This window comes from Brienomyrus brachyistius, chromosome 4 (assembly GCF_023856365.1).
Source record: "Brienomyrus brachyistius isolate T26 chromosome 4, BBRACH_0.4, whole genome shotgun sequence".
In the NCBI taxonomy this organism is placed as follows: domain Eukaryota; kingdom Metazoa; phylum Chordata; class Actinopteri; order Osteoglossiformes; family Mormyridae; genus Brienomyrus; species Brienomyrus brachyistius.
Genome location: NC_064536.1, coordinates 13,601,482 through 13,624,511, shown reverse-complemented (window position 1 = coordinate 13,624,511; position 23,030 = coordinate 13,601,482). Strand labels below are relative to the sequence as shown.

The 23,030-nt window shown below is 44.8% G+C and overlaps 1 protein-coding gene across 7 annotated transcripts in view; it reads right to left on the bottom strand.

The window, feature by feature from the left end:
• Positions 1–2,034: 2,034 nt before the first annotated feature.
• Positions 2,035–23,030, bottom strand: part of larp4b (La ribonucleoprotein 4B) — a 30,570-nt gene continuing 9,574 nt past the window's right edge. For 6 of the 7 annotated variants that reach the window (XM_049010661.1, XM_049010657.1, XM_049010659.1 and 3 more), the window contains exons 3-16: positions 14,174–14,321; positions 13,632–13,802; positions 12,246–13,190; positions 10,826–10,929; positions 9,758–9,868; positions 9,489–9,542; positions 9,004–9,216; positions 8,777–8,883; positions 8,414–8,677; positions 7,994–8,039; positions 7,511–7,678; positions 6,689–6,825; positions 6,491–6,602; positions 2,035–6,275 (exon numbers count right to left, since the gene is read on the bottom strand). In XM_049010661.1, the coding sequence (XP_048866618.1) occupies positions 5,994–6,275; positions 6,491–6,602; positions 6,689–6,825; positions 7,511–7,678; positions 7,994–8,039; positions 8,414–8,677; positions 8,777–8,883; positions 9,004–9,216; positions 9,489–9,542; positions 9,758–9,868; positions 10,826–10,929; positions 12,246–12,675 (2,028 nt within the window). In that variant the 5' untranslated portion in view covers positions 12,676–13,190; positions 13,632–13,802; positions 14,174–14,321 and the 3' untranslated portion in view covers positions 2,035–5,993. Of the gene's footprint in view, positions 6,276–6,490; positions 6,603–6,688; positions 6,826–7,510; positions 7,679–7,993; positions 8,040–8,413; positions 8,678–8,776; positions 8,884–9,003; positions 9,217–9,488; positions 9,543–9,757; positions 9,869–10,825; positions 10,930–12,245; positions 13,191–13,631; positions 13,806–14,173; positions 14,322–23,030 lie in introns of all 7 variants that reach the window. The other variant, XM_049010658.1, reaches the window with a different exon arrangement.

Here is a 23,030-nt window from a genome sequence, read left to right as displayed (position 1 = left end):
CAACCATCTGTCCACAAAAATGAAAGGGCTACATCTTCCGAGCACCTGGAACTGAAAGGACATCCGTTATCCACACAGAGCCACCAGGAACAAACAAGCAAACAGAAATCACTGCTGTCAGACTGGGGAAAACACTGACTCCTGTCAGTCTGGATTCCTATCGACTCGTACCATTGGTTACTCACAGAAGACTTTTATTCTATTAAGTATCCGTCTTGTCTTCACATTGATATAATAGCTAGAAAACCAAACCGACAGCGGTCTAAATATGACTATTTCCGTAAGATGACGCAATATTATCAGTTGTTTGCTTCTTAGTTATTTCATCATTTGGCGTGCAAACGGAATCCTCCGCATATGAATGGAAAAAAGAAAGAGTTCCAGAAAAAAAGTACACTTATTCACTTGATCGACGCTATTGCTCAATGCTGCGGTATTAATGAATAACACAAATACACTAAATGGGACCGACCTGTTCAAATTTTCTTCTGGATGTTGATAATATTGCCATCTTGTGGCCAAACTACATTACTGCATAAGCGATTTTTTTTTTTGTGCGCGTAGCTTATTGCGCAGACCGATCGTTTCCATTGGCCAGTTAATATTGCTACACTCTTTCAGAAGGTTAATGACCAAAAGCTTTATCTTAGCCCATGGAAAATAGTATCATGTAACCAATAGATTTAGGATGTCAACAGCTTCTGGTGACGCAAATGGTTTATCGCATCACTTGTGTAAGACCCACGTGTCTCTCAGGACGTAGCTGACGCCCTGCAGACAGACCTAAAGCGAAACACAACACCGCACCTTTATTTTCCTGCTCCCTGAATGAAAAGGTATATTTACTCATTTTTCAGCACGAATAAGCATTGTCATCCAAAATCAACCATAAAGAAAAGGGACAAATCAGACTGACAAGGGACCTGTATCACAAAGAAGGATTTCTTGTTTAACCAGTTGACTTGTCGAATTTACGGTAGTCTGGGCCAAATGTGAGTGAAGGAAGTATATTTAAGCTGAGGCACCATAAATCTGACAGATTTTCTGTGGAAGCAAGAAATCCTGCGTTGATACAGACCCCCACTTAGTATGAGTTTAACAGGCAGCTAAAATAGGGGGGGGGGGGTGGGTGCTCAGATGAAGGCAAAATAAAAAAACAAGAACGAACTGGGGAGGGACTGAGGCAGACAGAGAGATTTCAGAATCACGACATATAGAAATATCACACATATAAACATTTTATTTTCTTTCCCTTTATTTCATTACAGTTTACCCGGGGTTGGACCGTCTGTGTGTTCGGGGCCAAATATATCAGCCCTAGAGTGGCCGTGTCAAAGAAAAAAGTTTGAATGGCACTGTTCAAGTTATGAGCAAGGAGAGAGAAAATTAAAATAAACATTCAGATACTGTCGTGCTGATCAAATGCAACCTTCAGTTAACATCCTTATTTGAAAGTCATGCCCAGTCCGACTCCTGCATAGCAAATCCTGCAGTTTCTGATCCAGCAGGACCGGAGCCCACACACTGCAGCTCGCACAAGCTCCGTAGGGTCAATCAACTCAGATCCCCAAGGCTTACCTGGCTGTCATTCCACCCGAGCGAAGAGCCGGACATCAATCCAGTCCACACACAAGCCAGGCTGGACATCGCCGTCTTCTGGGGGCTCATACTTCAAATGGCCTTGCAAAGATGAGAGGCTGCAGCTTTGGATTACTTACCTCGGGAGAGGGATGGATAATTAATGATCAATTACTTTTTCAAGAAATGAGCAGAAATGAGCTTAATGAATTTCATGAATAAATACGAAGTCACCACTGATTTGGAAATCGCTTCCTTTCACCCCTTTCGCCCAAGCTAAAGTGAATCACCTGCATGTCTAGCTTGTCCCTAGAATCAGGGAGAAGACCCACATCCTACAGTCCTTCTGACAAGGAGACTAACAGACTAACAGCTTTCCCCCATGTTGCTTTCGGGCCTGGATCCAGACTCCAATAACCAAATATCCAGTACATGATACAAGGCAGAGAGACAGGAGATGGTAACAGTGCCTAAATCTTTATTTCTTTCAGTAAGCTACATTTTTTCCCCCCAAAATTATACAATTTACATCATAACACAAAAGAAACTTAAGACATGTATGCTTGATTCCAGTTGGTGGATGTGGAGGGGTAGAGAGGGGACAAAAAAAAACAAAAAAAGCCCGCTGCAGCTTCTCCCATTGGTCGATTGTCCACTGCTGTTAGTGTACTATGTTACGATGCAAGACGGGATGGTCACAGGAAGCCAATCTGTATGGAACGGTCTGCAACAGTTGCGACCAGCAGGTATGTCTGTGGCACTGTGACCTGCGGTAAAACTGACTTAAAGGGTCCATTATGAGCCGAATGGTGCTGAAACGAGGTGGAGAGAACAAGTCCCAGTGCTCCGGTGGCAAGTGTCCAGGCTGGGAATCGTAGTCCAATCATGCCCCCGAACTTTAAGCCAATCACAAAGCAAAACCCAACTCCCTCCGTTCCACGGACTACATGACCACTGCTGGAGGTGCATTAAACCAGCGCAAGACCAGCTTCATTACAAGGCAAATTGCTTCTGATAAAATACCACATTTTTTCATCTTCTTGCCAATAAAAAAAAACATTTTTTTTGCATACTTGTATCCAACTCTGTCAGTGACTTTTTGCATGTAAGCACAGATAATGTGGAATTCAGTGTTCACCTTCTCACACACCCACATGCACCAAACATGGAAAGAAAAAAAAATCCACATCTAATTAGGACGGGCAAACTGGTCGGCAGAGTTGACGTCAGCCTGACACGTGCCAGTCACACACAACGATCACATCCCAGTTGCTCCTGGTAGCAGCTCTGCTCTTGTCATTGATCCAGCGCTGGAATTAGGATGGATACCCAAACAATGGCAGCCTTAAGTGTGCGTGCACCAAGCCGCCGCAGTGGAGGAATGAATGGCACAGGGACAGGGCAGCCGCCCAGGCGGCCACAGGCTGAGGGGCGTGGCGCCTCCTTCCAGGATACACGGTTATACGATTACAGCATCACTACCTTTACTTTCCCATGAGGTTACAGGTTTGGTACAGTGTGCGCTGTCAGGACTTAAGCTAGGAGATGGTAGGAGAGAAGATCTCAGAGTGCTGTGCTTTAACGATGTGCTTTCCGGTAGTCCGTGACGTACAGATGCGAATCGCAGTGCAGGTCCAGTATGGCACGGCCCCCCAGGTCCAAAATATAAAAGTTCAGCTCGTGCAAAAAAAAAAAAGATAATAGTAATAAAAAATAAAATAAAATAATAATAATAAAAAAAAAAAACGTACAATCCTCAGAGATACAGCGATGGGGGAGCGGGGGTACATCTGAGATACTCCTGCAATCCGGGTGTTGAGAACTGACAATGTGGAATGGCAACACCAATTAAAAATGACAATCATACCTTCAGGGCACATGACAGTGAGAAGGCAGATGGCTCCACCCACTAGGAGAACGAAAACAAACAAACCGAAAGGGGAAAAAAAAACATTACGTTTTAATCTACGTCCAGCTGAAGAGCAACATTAATATTTCAACAATATCAATATATATATTTTTTTAATCACTTTAAGGTACCTCATATTTTTCTGATTATTTACAAATTTACAAGCAAACACACTCAAGTGCACATATTTAATACAGTATTAACTACTTGCATTTACAGGATTTATTTCTCAAAAACTGAAAATAGATATTGGAAACTAAACAGAAAAAAAAATCAAATATGTTTTTTCCATGTATATTACAAAAATGTAATTTGCTGCTTAGATTTGTACTTTTTTTTTTTTTGAGACCAAGACTTGCGAGAGCCTCACGGAGCATCCATGTGTCACCCCCAGGAACCCGTTTGGGGTTGAAAACCAAACTAGAAGCTCTCTCATATAAAAAAGTTAAGGCAAAGTTTTTCAAGTTTAAATAAAATTCAAGTTTTCAAAACACTGGATGGAAACTATGTTTTACATGTACTTAGATGCGCTTCTCGTTTCATCTTAAAAAGAAAAAGCTGATATATTCAGTGGAATAAGCAGTAAGAGACTGTGAATGGTGTGGCGTATGATGGTGACCAACACCATACAAATACACATTCACAGCTACACTGCTCCCCCCTAGTGCATTTCAGTCCTTCAGACTTAATTCAATTCTATGCTCTAGCAACCCAAGGAATTCCACAATAATAGTAGTTGTAGTAATAATAATTAATATAATAATGAGCAATGAACAATGACAATTATGACTTGTGATTCTCTAGGACAATCTCCTCATGTTTCAAAAGCGGTTTTCCTCATTTCAGGAAGACGTCAATGTGATGCAAAGCACAAACGTCTATGGAGAAGCACTCGTCACGCGACCCACCAAACATGGAGCTGTGAGAGTCGGGAGAGAGGGGCGGGGTGAGCGGGAAACCCCACAATTACCTATAAGATACACGCTCGTCGACAAGATGAGCGTGTACAAGCGGCATTCTGAAGAATGTATCAGTCAGTCATTCTCAATGTCTCAATGTCAGGGCTTCAGACTTGCATTTGCCTTCAGAATGATTCTTAACAGCAGAACTAAGATGTGGAAGCGAGAAATTAGGAGGCAGAGTGACGGAACATTAATGCAGCAGATGGAAGCAGAACACCGGTGTAAGTCTTCTGGAGGTTGAGGGGGCAATAACAGGACCTCCATTGGTAAACAGAGCTGTGCCCATTCGGCAACTTTTTCCTGTCACAAATCTATGCACTGAGACTCAACAGCTGCTTAAATTGGTAAATAGATAAGTTAGATACATGGCTTTCGCAGGACACCGTAACTCACATGGGATGCACCTTACAGTCAAGACGTCCTCAAGCCACCAATCCCCCTGAAAACATTTCACCAGTCAATCCCTTTTTGAGCTGGAAAAAAATTGCTGAAATTATAATGGAAATTAAATCACCACGGAAATTAAATAGTGCAAAAGTTTTAGTTAACATAGATCAAGTTTCTAAATACAGTACCAGACTAACTGGAGTAATCTCTGCAGATTACCACTAGCACCATATCTAAATAAAAATAAAAGTTTAGGGTTCTGCAACTGAAGAAAGCCACCGTATGTTAATGAACCCATCAAAGAGCGAAGAGTAAAAGCATCAATGAGCTCAGGTGTGCTTCGGGCCTCACGGACACCTGCCGGCTCAGCGATGCCCACTCCTCGAGAGTCAGAGCCCTGATATCATCAGTCCCAAAGGACTGCTGGAAATCAACCATCTCAGCCTGGGGGGGGGACGACGACACACACCCGAGGTGCTTTAAAAACAACCAGCGTTCGATGACAAAGTGGAGCTTCCCTCAGTTACGCCACAGACAACCAGTGACCCAAACCTCTGCTGGCATCTGGATGAGGGGACTCAAGCTGGCAAAAAGATCTGATAAGCTATAACAACAATAATAATTACAATAATAATTATTTCACCCAAGTCAGCCAGAACTACTACATTGCCAAAGTTGCACATAAAACACTAAGTAAAACAGTACGAGGCACCAGACAAGCTCCTCTAACTGGCGCAGTATCGGGGCCCTTCTAAGCCCAGCCAGGGTCCACCTCCCCCAAGCACACCGCCCGCCTGCTACTGGTATCTCACTAACCTCCTTAGGCTCTGCTTGCCTTGGGGCCTGTCTCTTTGCCGGACAGCGAGATGTGCCAGTTTTCAACTCCAGGACTGAACAGGAAGGGGAGATGGTAAAGGGGAGGGAACATACACAGGGAAGGGGGGAAAAAAAAAAGCACCCAGCGATGAATCCCCCCCTAACCTCTGAACAGAGAAAAGGTCTGGAAAACATTAAAGTAACAAACTCTTGCAACACTTCCAAAGTGCCTGTCTGTTCACAGCCCTGTGCCTAGAGACTCAGGGACACATCGAATAGCGCCTCCTGTCCCCACAAATCATCCCCTCCCCCCGCCCTGCCCCGCCCCGCCGTCAGCATCATTACAGAGGTTTGGGGGGCGGGGCGGAGGTCTTGGTCGGGACTCCGTCTCCACCCTGAGATGCTGGGGGCAGGGGGGGGCGTGATCCCACGGGTCGCTTGGCATCTCTGGGCCGGTTGGGCGCCGTCCTGGCGGGGCACGCCTCCTTGTATCTGGGCTCCGCCCTCTCGCTGGCCGCGTCGGGGAGCTTCTTGTCGTCCGGCCTGGGATCCCTCGCGGGCTGTAGTGTCTGAGTGTCTTTTGCCCTCTGGCATATTTCGGCGTAGCTTGGCTTTCGGAGCTCCTGTTTCGGCACAGGAGGGGCACAGTGTCAGGGATGGCACATGCCCCCAGATTCCCCAGCCGCAGACGGCACTCGGACATCACGAGGAAGGTGGGAATTTAACATGCAAGTGGCTAATAATCAACCCAAATAAACAGTGTATGTGACAATTAACAAGACACTGTCACCATACATTAATATCAATGTGCAGCCTGCACACAGCATGACACACTCACAGTGGCGGCTCCATTCACTTGGACAGACTTGCTTGCCGTGGTGAGGGTGGCAGGCAGCCTCTCCACTGGGGGCAGCGTTTCCTTCTGCTTCGCCTCCTGTGGCTTCAGCTTGCTGTTGGGATCAGAGGTGGGCGACATCATTACGCTGAAGCAAAAAGCTGGCGAAGAGAAAAGATCCAGGGTGGAAGGAGGACTCACTCGGGAGAGTGCGGCGGTGGTGGCGGTGAGGGCGGTGAGCCCTGGAAGCTGAGCGGGGGGCAGGAGGCCGGCGTCTCGACGGGGTCTTTGGGAATGCCAGACGGGACAGTGTTGGTACCGGCATCGATGTTCACAATCTGAAAGAGAGCAGAGGCAGGATCAAGGCACCGCCACGGCCAGGCCGGGGGGGGGGCAGACACTCTGGGGTCCCTGCTGGCGACATATGAACCTCACTCTGTGGCTCAGTGGGCTAAGTCTCAGTGCCTGTGATCGGAAGGTTGTGGGTTCAAACCCGGCAACAACACGTCTGTAGCTCCTTCAGCCCTTAACCCCCAGCTTCCTAGGTGCCCATATGGATGGATGCCCTCCATGGCCGGTGGGGGAAGGCAAATTATTATTATTAATAATAATAATAATAATAATCCGCAGCCCTGGCACACAAGCATTCACAGTCCGCTGCTGGTTTTCCTGCTGTGCACATTAACTGAACATGCACAAGTTCTACAGGCCATCTGTGCTTGCCAATTACAACGCAGCTTTTGTTGGCTACCGTTTTGCCCGTTTTATGGGCAAATATTAAATATAAAAATAGCGAGTTGCAACAATCATAAACTTTTTATGGCCAAGATTTTGCAGAGGCCTGGAGTTGTGGATGGGCCCGTTAGGGTGAAGATGGGGAACGGTGGAGATTAATGAGGAGAATACATCATGTATAACGTCGTTAAGAAAGAATGACTGGATTGGGCCAGATCTTTTCCAAACATTACAGCAAGGTTGCTAAACACACGCCTGAACAGGACAGAAAAGGACGCAGCCCCTGACCTTGTCCTTGGTGGAGCCGATCCCCAAGTTGGACAGCCTGCCTTCTAGCGCCTCCGTAGCCTTGAGGTGTCCCGCGGCTCCAGGGAGGGGCGGGAAGCTGGACAGGCCCAGCTCGAAGCTCGGAGACGGGGGCTTCTGAGGTGGTGGGGGCGACAGCGTCGTCGTTCTCTGCACGGACAGAGGTGAGAGCTCTACTGAATCCTAAAGGAAAACCTGTCATCCCAACAAAGATCAGAAACAGGAGCGCCTGAGGGCTGGAGGAGACCCCAGGAGAGGATGGACTTCCATGGCAGCCCATAGCGTACATTTCCCATACTCCGCGTCTGTAAACATCACAGCTGCATATAAATAAATGACCCCTAACTGGCCAGAGGAGCAGATGTGCATTTTTCAGGAAAAAACTAGACATAAACAATTTGGAGAATAAAATCTGCAAACTTAAACACAAAATCCAGATGTTAATGGAAGACGCTTTATACTTACTGTAAACTTGTCATCCCTCTTTTTCCTATAACCGTAGATATTTTTCCTTTAAGGGAAAAAAAATAACATTTTAAATAATGTATTTATGTCCAGTTCAGCTCATTTAGAATGTTTATTTGCATTCAACCACCCAATAAACCTCCAGTGTGCCCAAACGTCATCCAAACAAACACATTTTCTCTTGAGCACTAATAAGAACACAGAAATGGCTTGGAGGGACCCTGGTACAAAACTGGCAATTGATATTTATTTAAAAACCATTTAAGAGCTGTGCTGTTCGAGTTTGTTTCTTGGGTGTAATAGGGAGCTCCACAACTTAATTTTTGACTCATGTTGTGAAATCCAATGAAGAACACACCAAAACTCAACACGCATAACCCTCCGCCGAACACCCCACGGCCTTGGTGCCTAGGTCCGTACCTGCCCCTGGCCAGCTCCATGCCGAGCCCTAGGGAGTACTCCGCAGTGACGGGTTCCACCCGGCCCGTGCCGATGCCCCTTCGCGGGTAGCCCAAGCCTGGTTGCAGCCGTGTGCGGCTCTGGATTGGCGAGCGGGCAGAGGGGGCGCGCGCCCCGTTTAGGATGTGCTCGCCGGGGAAGCCGAAGACGGTGGGGCTGTCGAGGAGCCCCGTGCCACGGTCCATTCCCCCCAGCGTTGGCCGAGAGTGCGGCTTGCTGTGGGCCCTGACGGCGAGGAGGACACACCGTCACCAATCACCAATACAGGACGACCAGAGCAAAGTCTTTTTAAAGGAGAATGGACGGCGGATGCAGTCCTCAGACCTGTTCCTGGGAGAGTACTGCCTGACCGTCAGGGGAGAGGCAGCCGGCTTGAAGCTCTGAGATGCCGCGAACCCATTGATGAAGCCGGTATTATGGAACGGTGTCACCTACAGAACATGCATCGTGAAAAACTGCAATTCGTCTCTTTCACTTAGCTCTGAGAATAAATGACTCAGTAAAGGAGAGCGCCGTCCCCCTTCTGGTCAGGAAGTGGTAGAAGCACCCACCAGCGTGGGGTCTATGAAGCTGGGCGTGTGAGCGCTGGCCCACGCCTGGGGGGTCATCAGGCTGTAGAGGGGGAAGTGTGGGGGAGGACCATAGACTGTAGGCACGTAGAAGGAGGTGTAGCGCTGCTGGACGTAAGGGTTCACCTCCACGGGTCGGTAGCCGTTCTTTGGCACAAAAGTGTTGATGGCGATTGCCTTTGCTTTTATCCGTGCCTGGGGGCGTGAGACAGGACACAGGGAAAAGGTGCGACATGGGAAAACAGACAAGGAGATCCTTCCCAGATTCATCGCCAAAGATGCTCATGAATGATGACACCGAGTGTCATTAACCCCCTGAGACTTAAACAGATAACCACAGACATCCGTAAAAACAAGTCTGATAAACTGTAATAAGCTTCTCAAAATTAACTAGTGATGCTAAGTGTAATAACAGAAAGTAGCTTCCTGTATGAATGGCAACATCGTGAATGTCGGGCTGAATTTACCTTTATAGGCTTCCCTTGAAACGTTTTGACTTCTTCTCGTAGATAACGATATGCCTAGATAATTAAAATGATAAACATGTAATTACTTCCTGGGCACCCAAAACGTAACATTGCATTTATTTTGTTATATAGTTTGTGTGTCTTTCTAGCAACTATGGCCAGGATAAGTGGTTGGAAGATTGACAGATGGATGGATGGGTGCCTGGGAGTGGCTGTAGTTACAATCGTCACATGGGACATGTGCGCCCACAACTGATCAGGACACCTACCTGCTGGGCATCAGCTTCTGACTCGAAGGTAATGAACCAATTGTCGTTGTAGGCAAACTCACAGTTGATGAATTTGGGCAAGTTCTCGCCCTTGAAAAGAGCCTCAACCTCCTGACACAAAAACCAAAGAGTAACACATCAGGTTAAGTTCTGCTTGTAAGTTGGGTTCATCTTTGATCTTCATCTCTCTCTGCGAGCCAGAGCGGCGCAGAATTTCTTGTCCCCACAAGGATGACGGCGGGGGTCTTTAATTACGGTGTAGCGTGCAGGACAAGGCTGGTTAATTACAATACTGGAGGAATCTGGTTCCCAGAAACCTCATTCAAGTCACCAAAAGCTTTGGGGACATTTCATTCTACAAGGTCAGAATGAACAGGAAGCCAGACACGAAATGGCAGCTACAAGGGATGGCGAATAAAAAGAGGTGGGACTAGTGGCAAAATGCCACCAATGAAGCAGAACTAGGGGGACTGAGCCAGGGCTCATGAGATCAGACCTCCATGGAGGAAGAGAACAACAATGATGACAACGACAGCAGCAGCAGCGGAAACACTGTCCAATAAATAACACACAAGTATCAGGATTAAAAATTATAAAAAAATGGATGTGAAAATATATGTACAATAATAACTAATGACAGATTATGAAATGTTTTCAGCTTGTGTTAATGTGTACCCTGAGCCTGCAGGAAAAAAAAAGGAGAGACCGAAGAAAAGGCTAATCAAACTACAGCAAAACTATCTATTCCATGAGCCACCGATGGTCCCATGCGCCAGTAAAAGTGATTAGATACAGAGCAACCTGCTAAAGAAAGATCAGCATGACTAACCTAGCAGAGAATTAGAGACCACCAAAAATGTATTAAAAAGTAATTGTTGTGACCAAGAGGCACAGGGGTTCCCCTCTGAGCCGGTGCGCGTGAGGCACAGGGGTTCCCCTCTGAGCCGGTGCGCGCGAGGCACAGGGGTTCCCCTCTGAGCCGGTGCGCGCGAGGCACAGGGGGTTCCCTTCCAACACAGGGTCATCAAGGCCACGTCCAGTGTATGGGTGGGGGGGTGGGGGACTTGCCTCCATGGGTGTTGACTCTGGGACTTCTCTGAGGATGACGATGCAGCGGTTCTGGTTAGGCCGAACTCTCTCCCCTTTCTCATCCACTTGGACCAGAGGCAGAGCTAAAGTTGGATGAGTTAATGCAGATCATTAATTACACCACGATTCACTTCCAGCATGCACTCTGAAGTCAGACACGAGAAAGACTGATGTTATTAAAGGGGCAGGTCGCCCCAAAACTGACAAAATGCACATTTTAGAGGGGATTTCGTGCTCTCTGTTCCTCTAGCATGTTGTTTTGGGAGTTGGTTAATTTTGAAGATAACGGCCAAAGACGTCAGACATCTCTTGAATATAATGGCAGTGAACAGCATTCTTTCTGTGCTGATTAAAGCGGCAGAAAAATACATTTGAAAAATTCAGCAGCAATATTTTCTTCTACCAAACTCCACACACCAATCAGATCACTGCGCAGAAGATACAAGTGCGAGCACCCTGGCGATGTCTTCTGCGCAACGATACGACTGGCGTGTGGAGTTTGGCAGAAGAAAATAGTTCCTAAATTAAACTGTTCACTACAACATCTATGCGTTATCTTCAATAACTGGGTCATGATTTCTGGTAAGAGACATCACTGTTGAATTCTTAAAATGTATTTTTCTAGCACTTTAATTACCAGAGAAAAAATGTCATTCACTCCCATTATATTCGAGAAGCCCGACATTTCTACAGCCAATATCTCCAAAACTAGCCAACTCCCAACAGAACATCCTACATGGATAGATAGCACTAAAGCCCCTCTAAAACATATCTTTTTTCGGTTTTGGTGTGAACTGCCCTTTTAACGCTAATACTCCGCCTAAACAGATGAACAGGTTTTGCAATAAAATGCCACAAATAAGCCTGGACTATAAAAAATGACATCACTAAATAGCTTCCTGGGAGACCTGAACAAACTGGGCACATCCAAAGGTATACCAGCACTGCTTCTACCGAGACTAAGCTGAAATGACAAGCAGCATTCTCATGCCTTCCATGCTGATCATTACAGCTTTTGGCAATTATGAAAACTCCAGGGGACACATCACTGGTTTCAGAATGGTGAGTATCCTTCCCCATACTGGCCATATCACAAAGCTGATAGAGAAAACAACGGATAGCTATTGACTGCTGAAAGCCCACTGTAACCTGCTACAGCTGGGTGGTGGAGGAAAGCACTCTATGCATTTCTGAAATAGAGCTTTGTGCTAAATGGGAGCCTACATTTTTGCTTGTGTGCCGGACTTAACTATTGGTACCATTCAAAAGTTAATGTGGATCCCAGCAAATCATTTTTTTCCTGGCAAAATGCATTCACAATAAGGTACGTCAAGAGAATATCGACATTAAAATGGTATTTGCGAGTTCGCTGTTCGTAAAACAAAGCGAGCATACTTACACCTTAGAACCTGTACGATGAGATCGGTGTCTGCGCTCAGCTTCTTGACCTGGTCCAGATTTGCTACAGTCATGATTGGCACATACTGGTCACTGTCCATCTGGGAGATGAGGTACATGTCGCTGGCCAGGTTCTCTCTGCCGTAAGCAGAATGCAAAAAAGAAAAATCACCCTCTGAGCCCTCCCCATAACACCCACTGCCACATTCTTCAGTGTTTAAATAAAGCTTGCATTTACAAAACACCTCCCACAGACTCCGAAAAGACTGAAGCGATGAGTGTGGCATTGTTGTGCAGCTACACTTAGCCTCCAGCTCTTGAGAAATGCGAGCACTGGCCAGACAACACCTTTGTGTGTCTGAACGTTTCAAACTGGAAGCTATTTCTATTCCAGGAGAAAATAAAAACCCCTGAATCAAATTGTACTCCATATCTGGCTTTTAAAATATAGTTTATTAATATCCAATCGCAGGTAGGAAAGCGAAGGGGCGTCGCAAACTGCTAGGACTGTAGCCGACGCTAAGGTGAGCACTGCCGCTGACTGTTGGTGTGCGACTGTGCTGCTTTTACATACCCAGGCCCTGGCATCTGGGCACCAACATTCTCCCACATGTGCTACACAGGCCTGCTTTGAAGTGGGCACCCATCACCCCGTCAAAGTGCAGAAAGGGCTAACTAATCATCACCCAAGTCCGATAGAACAAGCAGCAGAAGTTAATGACAAGCTTCTCGTTTAGTCTATTATACGGCACTAGTCAGGCTGAGGTTTTTGAATCCACCTCGGACTGAAAACTAAAAATCTGATGCTTGTCTGTGACTATTCTGCTAACTAAATCCTGGGACGGTAGGTGATGGGTCACTTGCCGAGACAGGCAGAACTCCAGGGTCTTCTTCAGCTGCTCCAAGAGGTCCTCTTGGTGGCCTTCCTCGTGTGGATGGTTCTCACCTGACCAAGTAGACAATGAGAAACTCAACTATCCCTGTTCATAAATCATTTCCCCAAAGAGAATCCCAACAAGTCACGTAGTTAAACTTTGCTATTTTCATATTGGCTAGATGGCGAAGTGGGTTAAAGTTCTGCTAGCATAAGGGTCAGCTAAGTTATGGCTCCCTTTACATAGGGAGCAAGGCTTATTTGCTTTGAGTTCCCATTTCAACAAAATGGACACACTGTTTACACTGGATGTCTGCCATGCTGTGACAACCTAAAATAAGTCAGCAGATATGACAGTCACCCACATGGCAATCTCTGTAGCACGAAAACTTGTGCTTCACATACACAAACACCATTTCACCACTCATGAAAAAGCCCAGAAGGCCAGATAATTGTCTCATAAGACACAACAGTGCCCATCACCAATTACACTGCACCATCCTGTGTCCTTACCCATAATGCTTGGATTACTAGCCGGCTGGAACTCTGTGTAAATAGAGTCCGGGCACTCAGATGGGACAGGGGCAATGTCGGTAGTGTCCGTTAAACCATGGGGGGGTGGCTCCTTCTGCTCAGGTGACAGCTGCTCTTCACACGTGCAACCGTCCTCCCCCATGTCAAAACCTGCTAAAACATTACACTGTTCACAAATCGACAAAGCAGCAAGCGATGAATAAAAGAGCTAACATCACAGTGGGAATAAGGCCCGCACAGCAGCCATGAGTACCCGGTGTAGATGCAGCTTGAATGCGAATTTAGCGGAATGACAACAAAGTAGCCCTGAAGAAAGGACTACTGATTAGAAAATGTCATGCTGGCAACACAGTCCAATTTAGAAGGCCCGAGTGCACGGCTGAAATCAACCAATTATATCTGGTTCTGTGTGACAGCTAATTGAAAGAAATCATGAAGGTTGTGAACAGCATATAGATGACCTCATCACGAACGTGCACAGGCTCATGGTAGCGACGGTTAAAACCTTAAATGCTGCATACCTGCTGGACGAGGGTCCGCCGCTCTACTGGGGGGCTCCTTCCATGTCTTTACAGTATCGGCGTCCGCGGCCCCAGTGCCTTCCAAGTTAAGCACATGACTGGCCCACACTTTTGCATTGGGGTTAAGATCAGAAACCTTGGGGCACTCCTGTCACAACAAGAAAGACCAGAAAAAGATCAAAACAATATAGTAAATTGCAAGGCAGTGCAGATGTATGAGATGCAAATTGGGCAGGTAGCACGGATTGGGTAGTTACACTCAGGATCTCGCTTCTTTCACAAACCAGCAGAATGACTTCCTACTAGATTGCTGTACTGACTGGCCAAATTACATCACATGTTTATCTCGGATCTTTTTCATGTGTGACGTACTTAATTCCCTGTGAGCTTTGGACATGGTGGGTGAGGAAGCAAAGTTATCGGTAAACTTTGTCAGGCCACAATCGACGCTTCCAGAGCCAATACAGTAAATCTATTCAACCACTTTGAAAGGAAGCATCTGATACATTATTTTAAATATTAAAGTTAACTCAGGATGACTTTTAGCTGCCCCCTGTTATGTCACGAGTGCATACCTGCTGGACATGTTAGAGTGTGCATTATAAAGAGGTGATTTTTTGGAAAGATTGGCCACCTTTACCATAAAACACCACCTTACATAACAGCTCTAAAGTCAATAAGGCACTGAATGCATAAAATGTATAGCATTTAAAAATGCTTACGCCACTTATATAACAGGAAGGGATTAAGGTTAAATGGCTTGATAAGCAGCAGTCATATGACCACCATCACGAAACAATCAAAAAAAGACTGAATTCAGCAAAGCTTAGTAAACATGTTATTAAAATTTTAAATAGGACTTGGGTAGTAATATTAACTGCACATGCAAACCTAGGAGCAAACAATTAGCATATTGATGTAATTGTCTAGCCAAAACTGAGGATGAAAATACATTTTACAAGCAGTTAGGCTTGTATTTCCAATGGTTATACCCTGACATATTCCAGAGTGAGGTAAATCTGAACTAGACAGTTAAAATACACTGGAGATGTTTGGTCGGAATACTAATCAGCCTTCCATCCAATTGCTTCTGGGGCCAAATACAGCACCCAAAGCTATAAACTAAAAGGTAATAGTACCAGTTCTGTTCATTGTTACGATCCTCCTAATAAAGGTAATTGTGAGGACACCCTGATGCTAACGTTTTATTGGCCGGAGAAAAGCAAGCAGAGCCTCAGTGTGAACAGAGGAGAAAGACTGGCAGCCTGGCTGCAATACTGCTGGCGTTTTACATTCTGTGGTGTGCCAGAGTGAATGCTGATGGTATAAGCCAGTTCGCAAGACTGCTTTTATTCGCGTTTTGTGTGTCAGGATCGTATTTCGTTTAATGCCCATTGAATATACTGAAATTAAAGTGCAGTTAATTCTTTTGTGCTGGGCTCAGTATTTGCAGTGGCTTATTGCCAGTCAATCCCTTCAATGCTAAGCAGCACCATCTAATGGCCAGTGTATATAAAAAGCTATTTCAGTTACAGAAAGTACTGCGGGCTACATCAAAGAATACCAGTGATATGGGGTCTGTTTTACCTATAGAAGGACAATGTGACAATGCTTGTGTAGGAAGTATTACCCATCTTAACTACACCTTCACTTCTGAAACCCCCTAAATTACTTCCCTATCAGATAATGGGTGGTTAAGACTCACATTTACAATACCTTTCTTGAGCTCTGGTTATATTCTGAGACTAAATTCCAGCATCTGAGACCTGTCTGAATGCGTGCCGTTAGCTCACCAGACGTCCCCATCACCTCATTTCCTCCTGACTAGCTCTGCATGCAGTCTCCCCTCTAGCTGAAAGCTCAGTGGCGCCACCTACTGTCTATGGTTTTTCCCTGCCCTCCTCTGAGACTAAGGGCAGGTGAGTCCCCAGTATGGTATGGCTACACAGCTCCGAAAGCTGCCTTCACGCTCACAGCAGGAACTTATCACCAGGCACAGGTGGTGCTGAGACTGAAGCATCATCTCACCAGTTCTCCCAACTAGTAATACCTCTTATACAATACCATCGGCAAGCCTATACTTAAAGTAGTGGTGCAATTATGTGGAAATTTTCCCTGATACTGATAGCCAGTATCTTTTTGTATAATATTACCTATACCAATAACCTGCCAACTACTGAGCTCCACAAATCTGGAGTGAAACTGATGTTAGTAACATTATTTAAGATCTCGTCAATGTATGTGGCAACCATATCACATACTGAGACGTCAGCAAGATGATGCCGACTTGAGAGACTACAGTGAAGTTTTAAGGGGTGCATGAGGCAACAAAATTGCTCGTCCACCACTAGGGAAAACAGCTGATCGAATGCAATCATCTCCCTTATTTTAGTAATTACGTGTCTTTAGTTCTGAGACCGCTAGCTTTTAATATTCACGAAGATAAAATATCGGCTAACCATATTAACCAACAATGACACATCAGACCCACAACCCATTTCTTTTTCTTGCGAACATTAGCCGATACCGATATGTTAACGGATATAACACACATCTCTAATTTCAACTGCAGTCCTGTGCAACATGCAGGCACTGCTGCTTTCAGATAGATGAGAGAGACAAACTTTATTAATCCCTCAGGAAGGTTCCTCCGGGAAATCCAGTATTTAGCGTCTTAAAGCCTTCCTGGAAAAACACAGGTTGCTCCCTAAGCTTTCAAATGACAGTAGCATTCCTATGAAACTTAAACCCAACATTGGCTCTGGGCATTTCTTATGCATCCCACATGTGTAGGATGTCTTACGGTCAAAAGACGTGTTTTTGTGTTCCAAACACCACTAACTGAATTCCATCACTAGAACTTTCCATCCCAATGGTTTGACACACGGTCATATGTAATTTTAGTCTTTACCATGTCATCATGTGCAGAAAAGTGCATACCCACAAAAACAATTAAGCCAGCAGTACAAATCAAAATACAGCTCCTATCATTTTTATAAAATAGTAAAAAAAAAAAAGTACCCTTATGGAAAAAAAGGATTGAACAAAATCACATTTCCACAATTAGCGGCTCCACCTAGGAATTCTAATGAAAATGCAACTGAAGCATGTTCCCATTTATATTTACTTCATTACTTCATCACCAGACGCCTCACCTGAACCTTTAACTGATGATTCATACCGCAGTGAAAAAATTAAGTGACAGAGGCCAAATTCGATTATTCATTCATCAACATGAGCACGAGTAGAGAACACAGAAATGCAATGAGACCGCCGACCTTCATAAACCAAGCAACAGCTGCTGTAAAAATAACACACACACACAGACCACCTATACACCTAAAAATGCCCAAACCCAATACAAGGGCAATATGTTGGGCAAGACAGTCGAAACTACAATAAATGGGTGAATGCATTAGGACACCTGGCCAATACGCCCAGAGGAAGAAGTTTTGTGATATTCCATTCTAAACCCATAGTCATCAATATGAAGTTGGTCTCCCCTTGGCAGCTATAACACTTGCCACTCTTCTGAGAAGGCTTTCCACAAGTTTATGGACTGTGTCTGTGGGAATTTTTGCCCTTTTATCCAGAAAAGCATTTGTGGGGTCAGGCACTGATGTTGAACGTGAAGCCCGTGAATTTCCTTCTAGTTCATTGAAAAGGTGTTTGAAGGGGTTGAGGTCAAGGTTCTGTGCGAGCCAGTCACTTTTTTTCCACACCAAACTCACCCAACCATGTCTTTACAGACATTGCTTTGTGCATTGGTCCCCAAACTGTTCCCACAAAGTTAGAAAAATGGAACTGTCCAAAATGTCTTGGTATGCTGAAGCATTAACATTTCCCTTCACTGGAATTAAGAGGCCTAGCCCAACCTCTGAAAAATAACCCCATACCATTATCCCTCCTCAACAAAACTTTACAGTTGGCACAATGCAGTCAAGCAGGTAAAGTTCTCCTGGCACCTGCCAAACCCAGACTTGTCCGTCAGACTACCTGACAGAGAAGCGTGATTTGTCACTCCACAGAACATGTTTCCAATGCTCTGGAGTCTAATGGCGGCGAGCTTTACACCACTCCATCCAACACTTGGCATTGCGCTTGGTGATGTGAGGCTTCCATGCAGCTGTTCGGCCATGGAAGCCCATTCCATGAAGCTCCCGGCTCACAGTGCTGGGGTTAATGTCAGAGGACGTATGCAACTCTGCAATTATTAACAGAGCATTGTCGACTTTTACACACTTTGCACCTCAGCACTTCGCGACCCCGCTCTGTTACTTTACATAGTCTGCCACCTCGGGGTTGAGTTTTTGTTGCTCCTAAATGCTTTCACTTTGCAATAATGCCATTTACAGTTCATTGTGGAATATCTAAGCAGGTAGGAAATTTCACAAACTGACTTATTGCAAAGGAGGCATCCTTGACAGTGCCACACTTCAAAGATTAAGACGTGTGTCCCAATACTTTTGTCCATATAATGTATAATGATTCCGTCAGTGTACTTCACTCCCACACACATGAATAATTCTTCACAGAAGCAAAATTTTCTGCAAAGATCACAGTTGGAGAAGACTGCACAAGATGATAACACCTTGGAGTTAACCAAATGTCCAAAACTACAATTATGTCAGGAGAAAGCGTTACATTACACCATAAACATGAGCACCTGGAATTCTCTAGATACTACTGAAATTTTGACTGGAACATGGTTCTACATGAGACCAAAACTGGGCTTTTTTTGGCAACAAACCATCATGGAGCAGTGGAGGATATGTGATGTTGTCTCTGATGGTCCTAAGACCCATGGCACACAGTATCATGGACTCCATAAAGTAAAAGGAGATTTAAAATCAAAATTTGGCTGCCGCTTCCAAAAAGCCAAAAACAGGTGTGTCAATTATTTAGCGCGTACACACACACACACACACACACACACACACACACACACACACACACACACACACACACACACACACACACACACACACACACACACACACACACAGCTCAAAAAAATTAAAGGAACTCTTTGAAAACACATCAGATATCAATGGGTAAAAAATCATGCTGGGTATCTATACTGATGTAGGCTGGGTAATGTGTTAGGAACGAAAGGACGCCGCATCATTTGATGGAAATGAAATTATCAACATACAGAGGGCTGAATTCAAAGACACCCAGAAAATCAAAGTAAAAAATGATGCGGCAGGCTAGTCCACTTTGCCGAAATTCCATTACAGTAACTCAGAATCATACTCATACATACAAAGTTTGTATGCATGCCTGACAATGTCGGGGCATGGTCCTAATGAGACCACAGATGGTGTCCTGGGGGATCTCCTCTCAGATCTGGACCAGGGTATCACTGAGCCTCTGGACAGTCTGAGGTGCAACCTGGCGGCATCGGATGGACGAAACATAATGTCCCAGAGGTGTTCTATTGGATTTAGGTCAGGCGAGCGTGGGGGGCAGTCAATGGTATCAATTCCTTCATCCTCCAGGAACTGCCTACATGCTCTTGCCACATGAGGCCGGGCATTGTCGTGCACCAGGAGGAACCCAGGACCCGCTGCACCAGCAAAGTGTCTGACAATGGGTTCAAGGATTTCATCCTAAAACCTAATGGCAGTCATGGTGTCGTTGTCTAGCCTGTAGAGGTCTGTGCGTCCCTCCATGGATATGCCTCCCCAGACCATCACTGACACACCACCAAACTGGTCATGCTGAACAATGCTGCAGGCAGCATAACGTTCTCCATGGCTTCTCCAGACCCTTTCATGTCTGTCACATTTGCTCAGGGTGAACCTGCTCTCATCTGTGAAAAGCACGGGGTGCCAGTGGCAGACCTCCAAATTCTGGTATTCTATGGCAAATGCCAATCAAGCTCCATGGTGCTGGGCAGTGAGCACAGGGCCCACTAGAGGACGTTGGGCCCTCAAGCCACCCTCATGAAGTCTATCTCTGACCAAACAATCAGAAACATTTACACCAGTGGCCTGCTGGAGGTCATTATGTAGGGCTCCAGCAGTGTTCATCCTGGAGGAGTTGGAGTACCTGTGTAACCTCTGTAGGGTCCAGGTATCGCCTCATGCTACCAGTAGTCACCAAATGCAAAACTAGTGAAAAAACCAGCAGGAAGGATGAGGAGGGAAAAATGCCAGAAACTGATTAACAACCCCCCCACTACTTAACTGACCAGATCAATATCCCAGAAGTTTAATTTGGGACTTGATGCTATACTCTGATTAAAAAGTGTTCCTTAAATATTTTTGAGCAGTATTATACACACACACACACACACACACACACACACACACACACACAATGTGTGCGTATATAGGCTATCATGTCTGGTGCATGGGAGTGACACACAGGACATCGAGCCCTGTTGCACATAGGGCTATGTGGGCTATGTGGCAGCCGACCAGACAGTGCTCTTGTCCACCACTGAAAGCGCCTACAATGGACACAAAAGTGCTGAAACTGGACCTAAAGGTCCTGGTTTCAGTGGCATTGCATGAATGGCCAGGTATGTATCGAGCACCTGTCAGATGTGTTGCACTGACAAGTACAATCCACGGTTACATAACCCCTTACACAGCAGGGCTCGATGCATTGTGTGTTGGGATACATTACTCCAGTGATCATCAAAATGATCTACTATTTGTGCCACAGTGGCCTTTCTGTTGGTTTGTACCACACGGCACAGCCTCAATTTATGCCTAAACATTGATAAGTCTTAGCAGTAGGAATTCACCATGGCTGACTGTGAGCACTTTACAAGACTCAATGTTTTGGAGATACTCTGACAATAATAATTTGGCCCTTTTCAAAGTCACTCAGCTCTTCATCTCCGCCCATTTCTTCTGCATTGAACATGTCAACTGTGAGTACTGGATGTTAGCTTGCACCTATTTAATCCCAGACCATGACGCTCACTGCTATTATAAAATCGTAGGTATATACCACTTCACGTGTGGGTAGTCATAAAGTTTTGGATTGCTGTTTTTTTTGTAAATATGGTTTTCATTTTTATTAGGTGCTGTTAACACATTTTAGTTCTTCTATGGGATTTATTTAAAAACAAAATGTTTTTTCCGCGCTAATTAGTCGACCTAATAAAAGAAATTTTCAGCAGCTGTTAAGGACATGTTAAATCAGGAAGCTTTGCCAGGCTCATCCTACCCTATCTAGCCGCCACTGATGTCTGATGAATGTTGGCATTTCATGTCGTCTGCCCACAAATGGTCCTGTATCATGTACAAAGCATACAGAGGAACTTGCGTGTTTCCCCATCAAACAAGTGTAGGAGCAAAGTAGGCCACTCTCCCAGAAACCAGCCCTTCTTCGGGGGTTACATTACTTACACTTAGCCTAACGTTACCCGCTGCATGACTGAGTGGAGTCAGCCTACTGTGTACTCTTTAAAAGTCAATGATCTGCTAGCCATTTTACTGACAGCTACCTGTGATTAAGTGCCCGTTTTGTATTTCAAAACTTGCCATGAACCAAAGGGCAAGATGGAAAATGGAGAAAATAGGACTGGTATCGCACTGAATTTCGGAAAAATATAGAAATGTGTATGCAAGTTAATGGAACTAGTAGAACTGTATAGTAAAGGAATATTAGTAAAATGGTTATAACATAACTTGGGCTGTCACTAACGACTATTTTTCTATAGATTAAGCTAGACAATTTTATCGTCTGGTCGATTAATCTTAATTATTTTTTCTCCAGAAAACCAATTTGATCATTTCATTTAAATTTATTTTGACAACAAACTGTATGCCACTGCAGGGCATCCGCCAGTTTTTCGCCACTATATGAATATTATTTTTTACCCACAATTCGATAAGCAGATTAGAAGTGTGCCTTAAAATATTAATGAGATGCGTATTGTGATGCCCATAAATTGGTAATCTGTATAAATTTGGCAGATCCTTGTGTTTAATAAATTCGGTTAGTGCGGTACGCCACATGCAAAACAACCAATAAGCATTGAAGTCACGACAAAAGAATGGACAGCTTTAACTACAGTAAATCCTATTTTAAAAGTAAAAAGATGGTGGCGTGGCGATACTTTTGTAGATTAACGTCCGACATTTTTTTTGTAAATATGGTTTTCATTTTTATCTCAGTTCACGAATTATTTTCTTTTGCGTCCGTTTTCATTTCCATTTTCATTTACGATAACACTGATCCCAACAAGTCCAATGCACATGAATGCACACACTGGCACCGTCAATCAACATAGAATACGACTAGATTTTAGCCTATACGTTTTCATAAACACCTATTCACTGGAGATTCTAATATAACAAGCAGGCAACTTTATGGCTTTATTAATGAGTGTACTTAGCAGCGAAAAGGACAAAAGATATTAACCATTAGTACGGAGAACTTTTTATCTAATAAACATGAATAGAACCTCCTCCGATGGTCCTGCATAGCGCTAGTACCGCTGTGACATGCCATTGCACTTTTTACTGTATAAAACCTCCTTTCTGAAGTACTCCCATAATTACGTAGTGATAAAGGAAAACATTTGTTATAATAAATTGAAGCGTGGAAGCATTTAAAATATTGATGGACGCACTTTCAACATCGACGTCATCAACTACATCAACTAATCGCAGCAGCCCTATTAGTAACCTACCAAAATATAGACAAAGCATATCTAAAAATAGCCAGAACATTCCTCTAGGCTGATCTGGTCAGTCCTTGTGAATCTGGTATATTCTAGCTCATAACATTCTCCTGTGAAGGCCAACACCCTCCCAAAGGATTTCCAGCTGAAGATCCCTCCCCAACAGGAAACAGAACAGTAGGATTGTATAACCCGTACCTCCAGATTTGT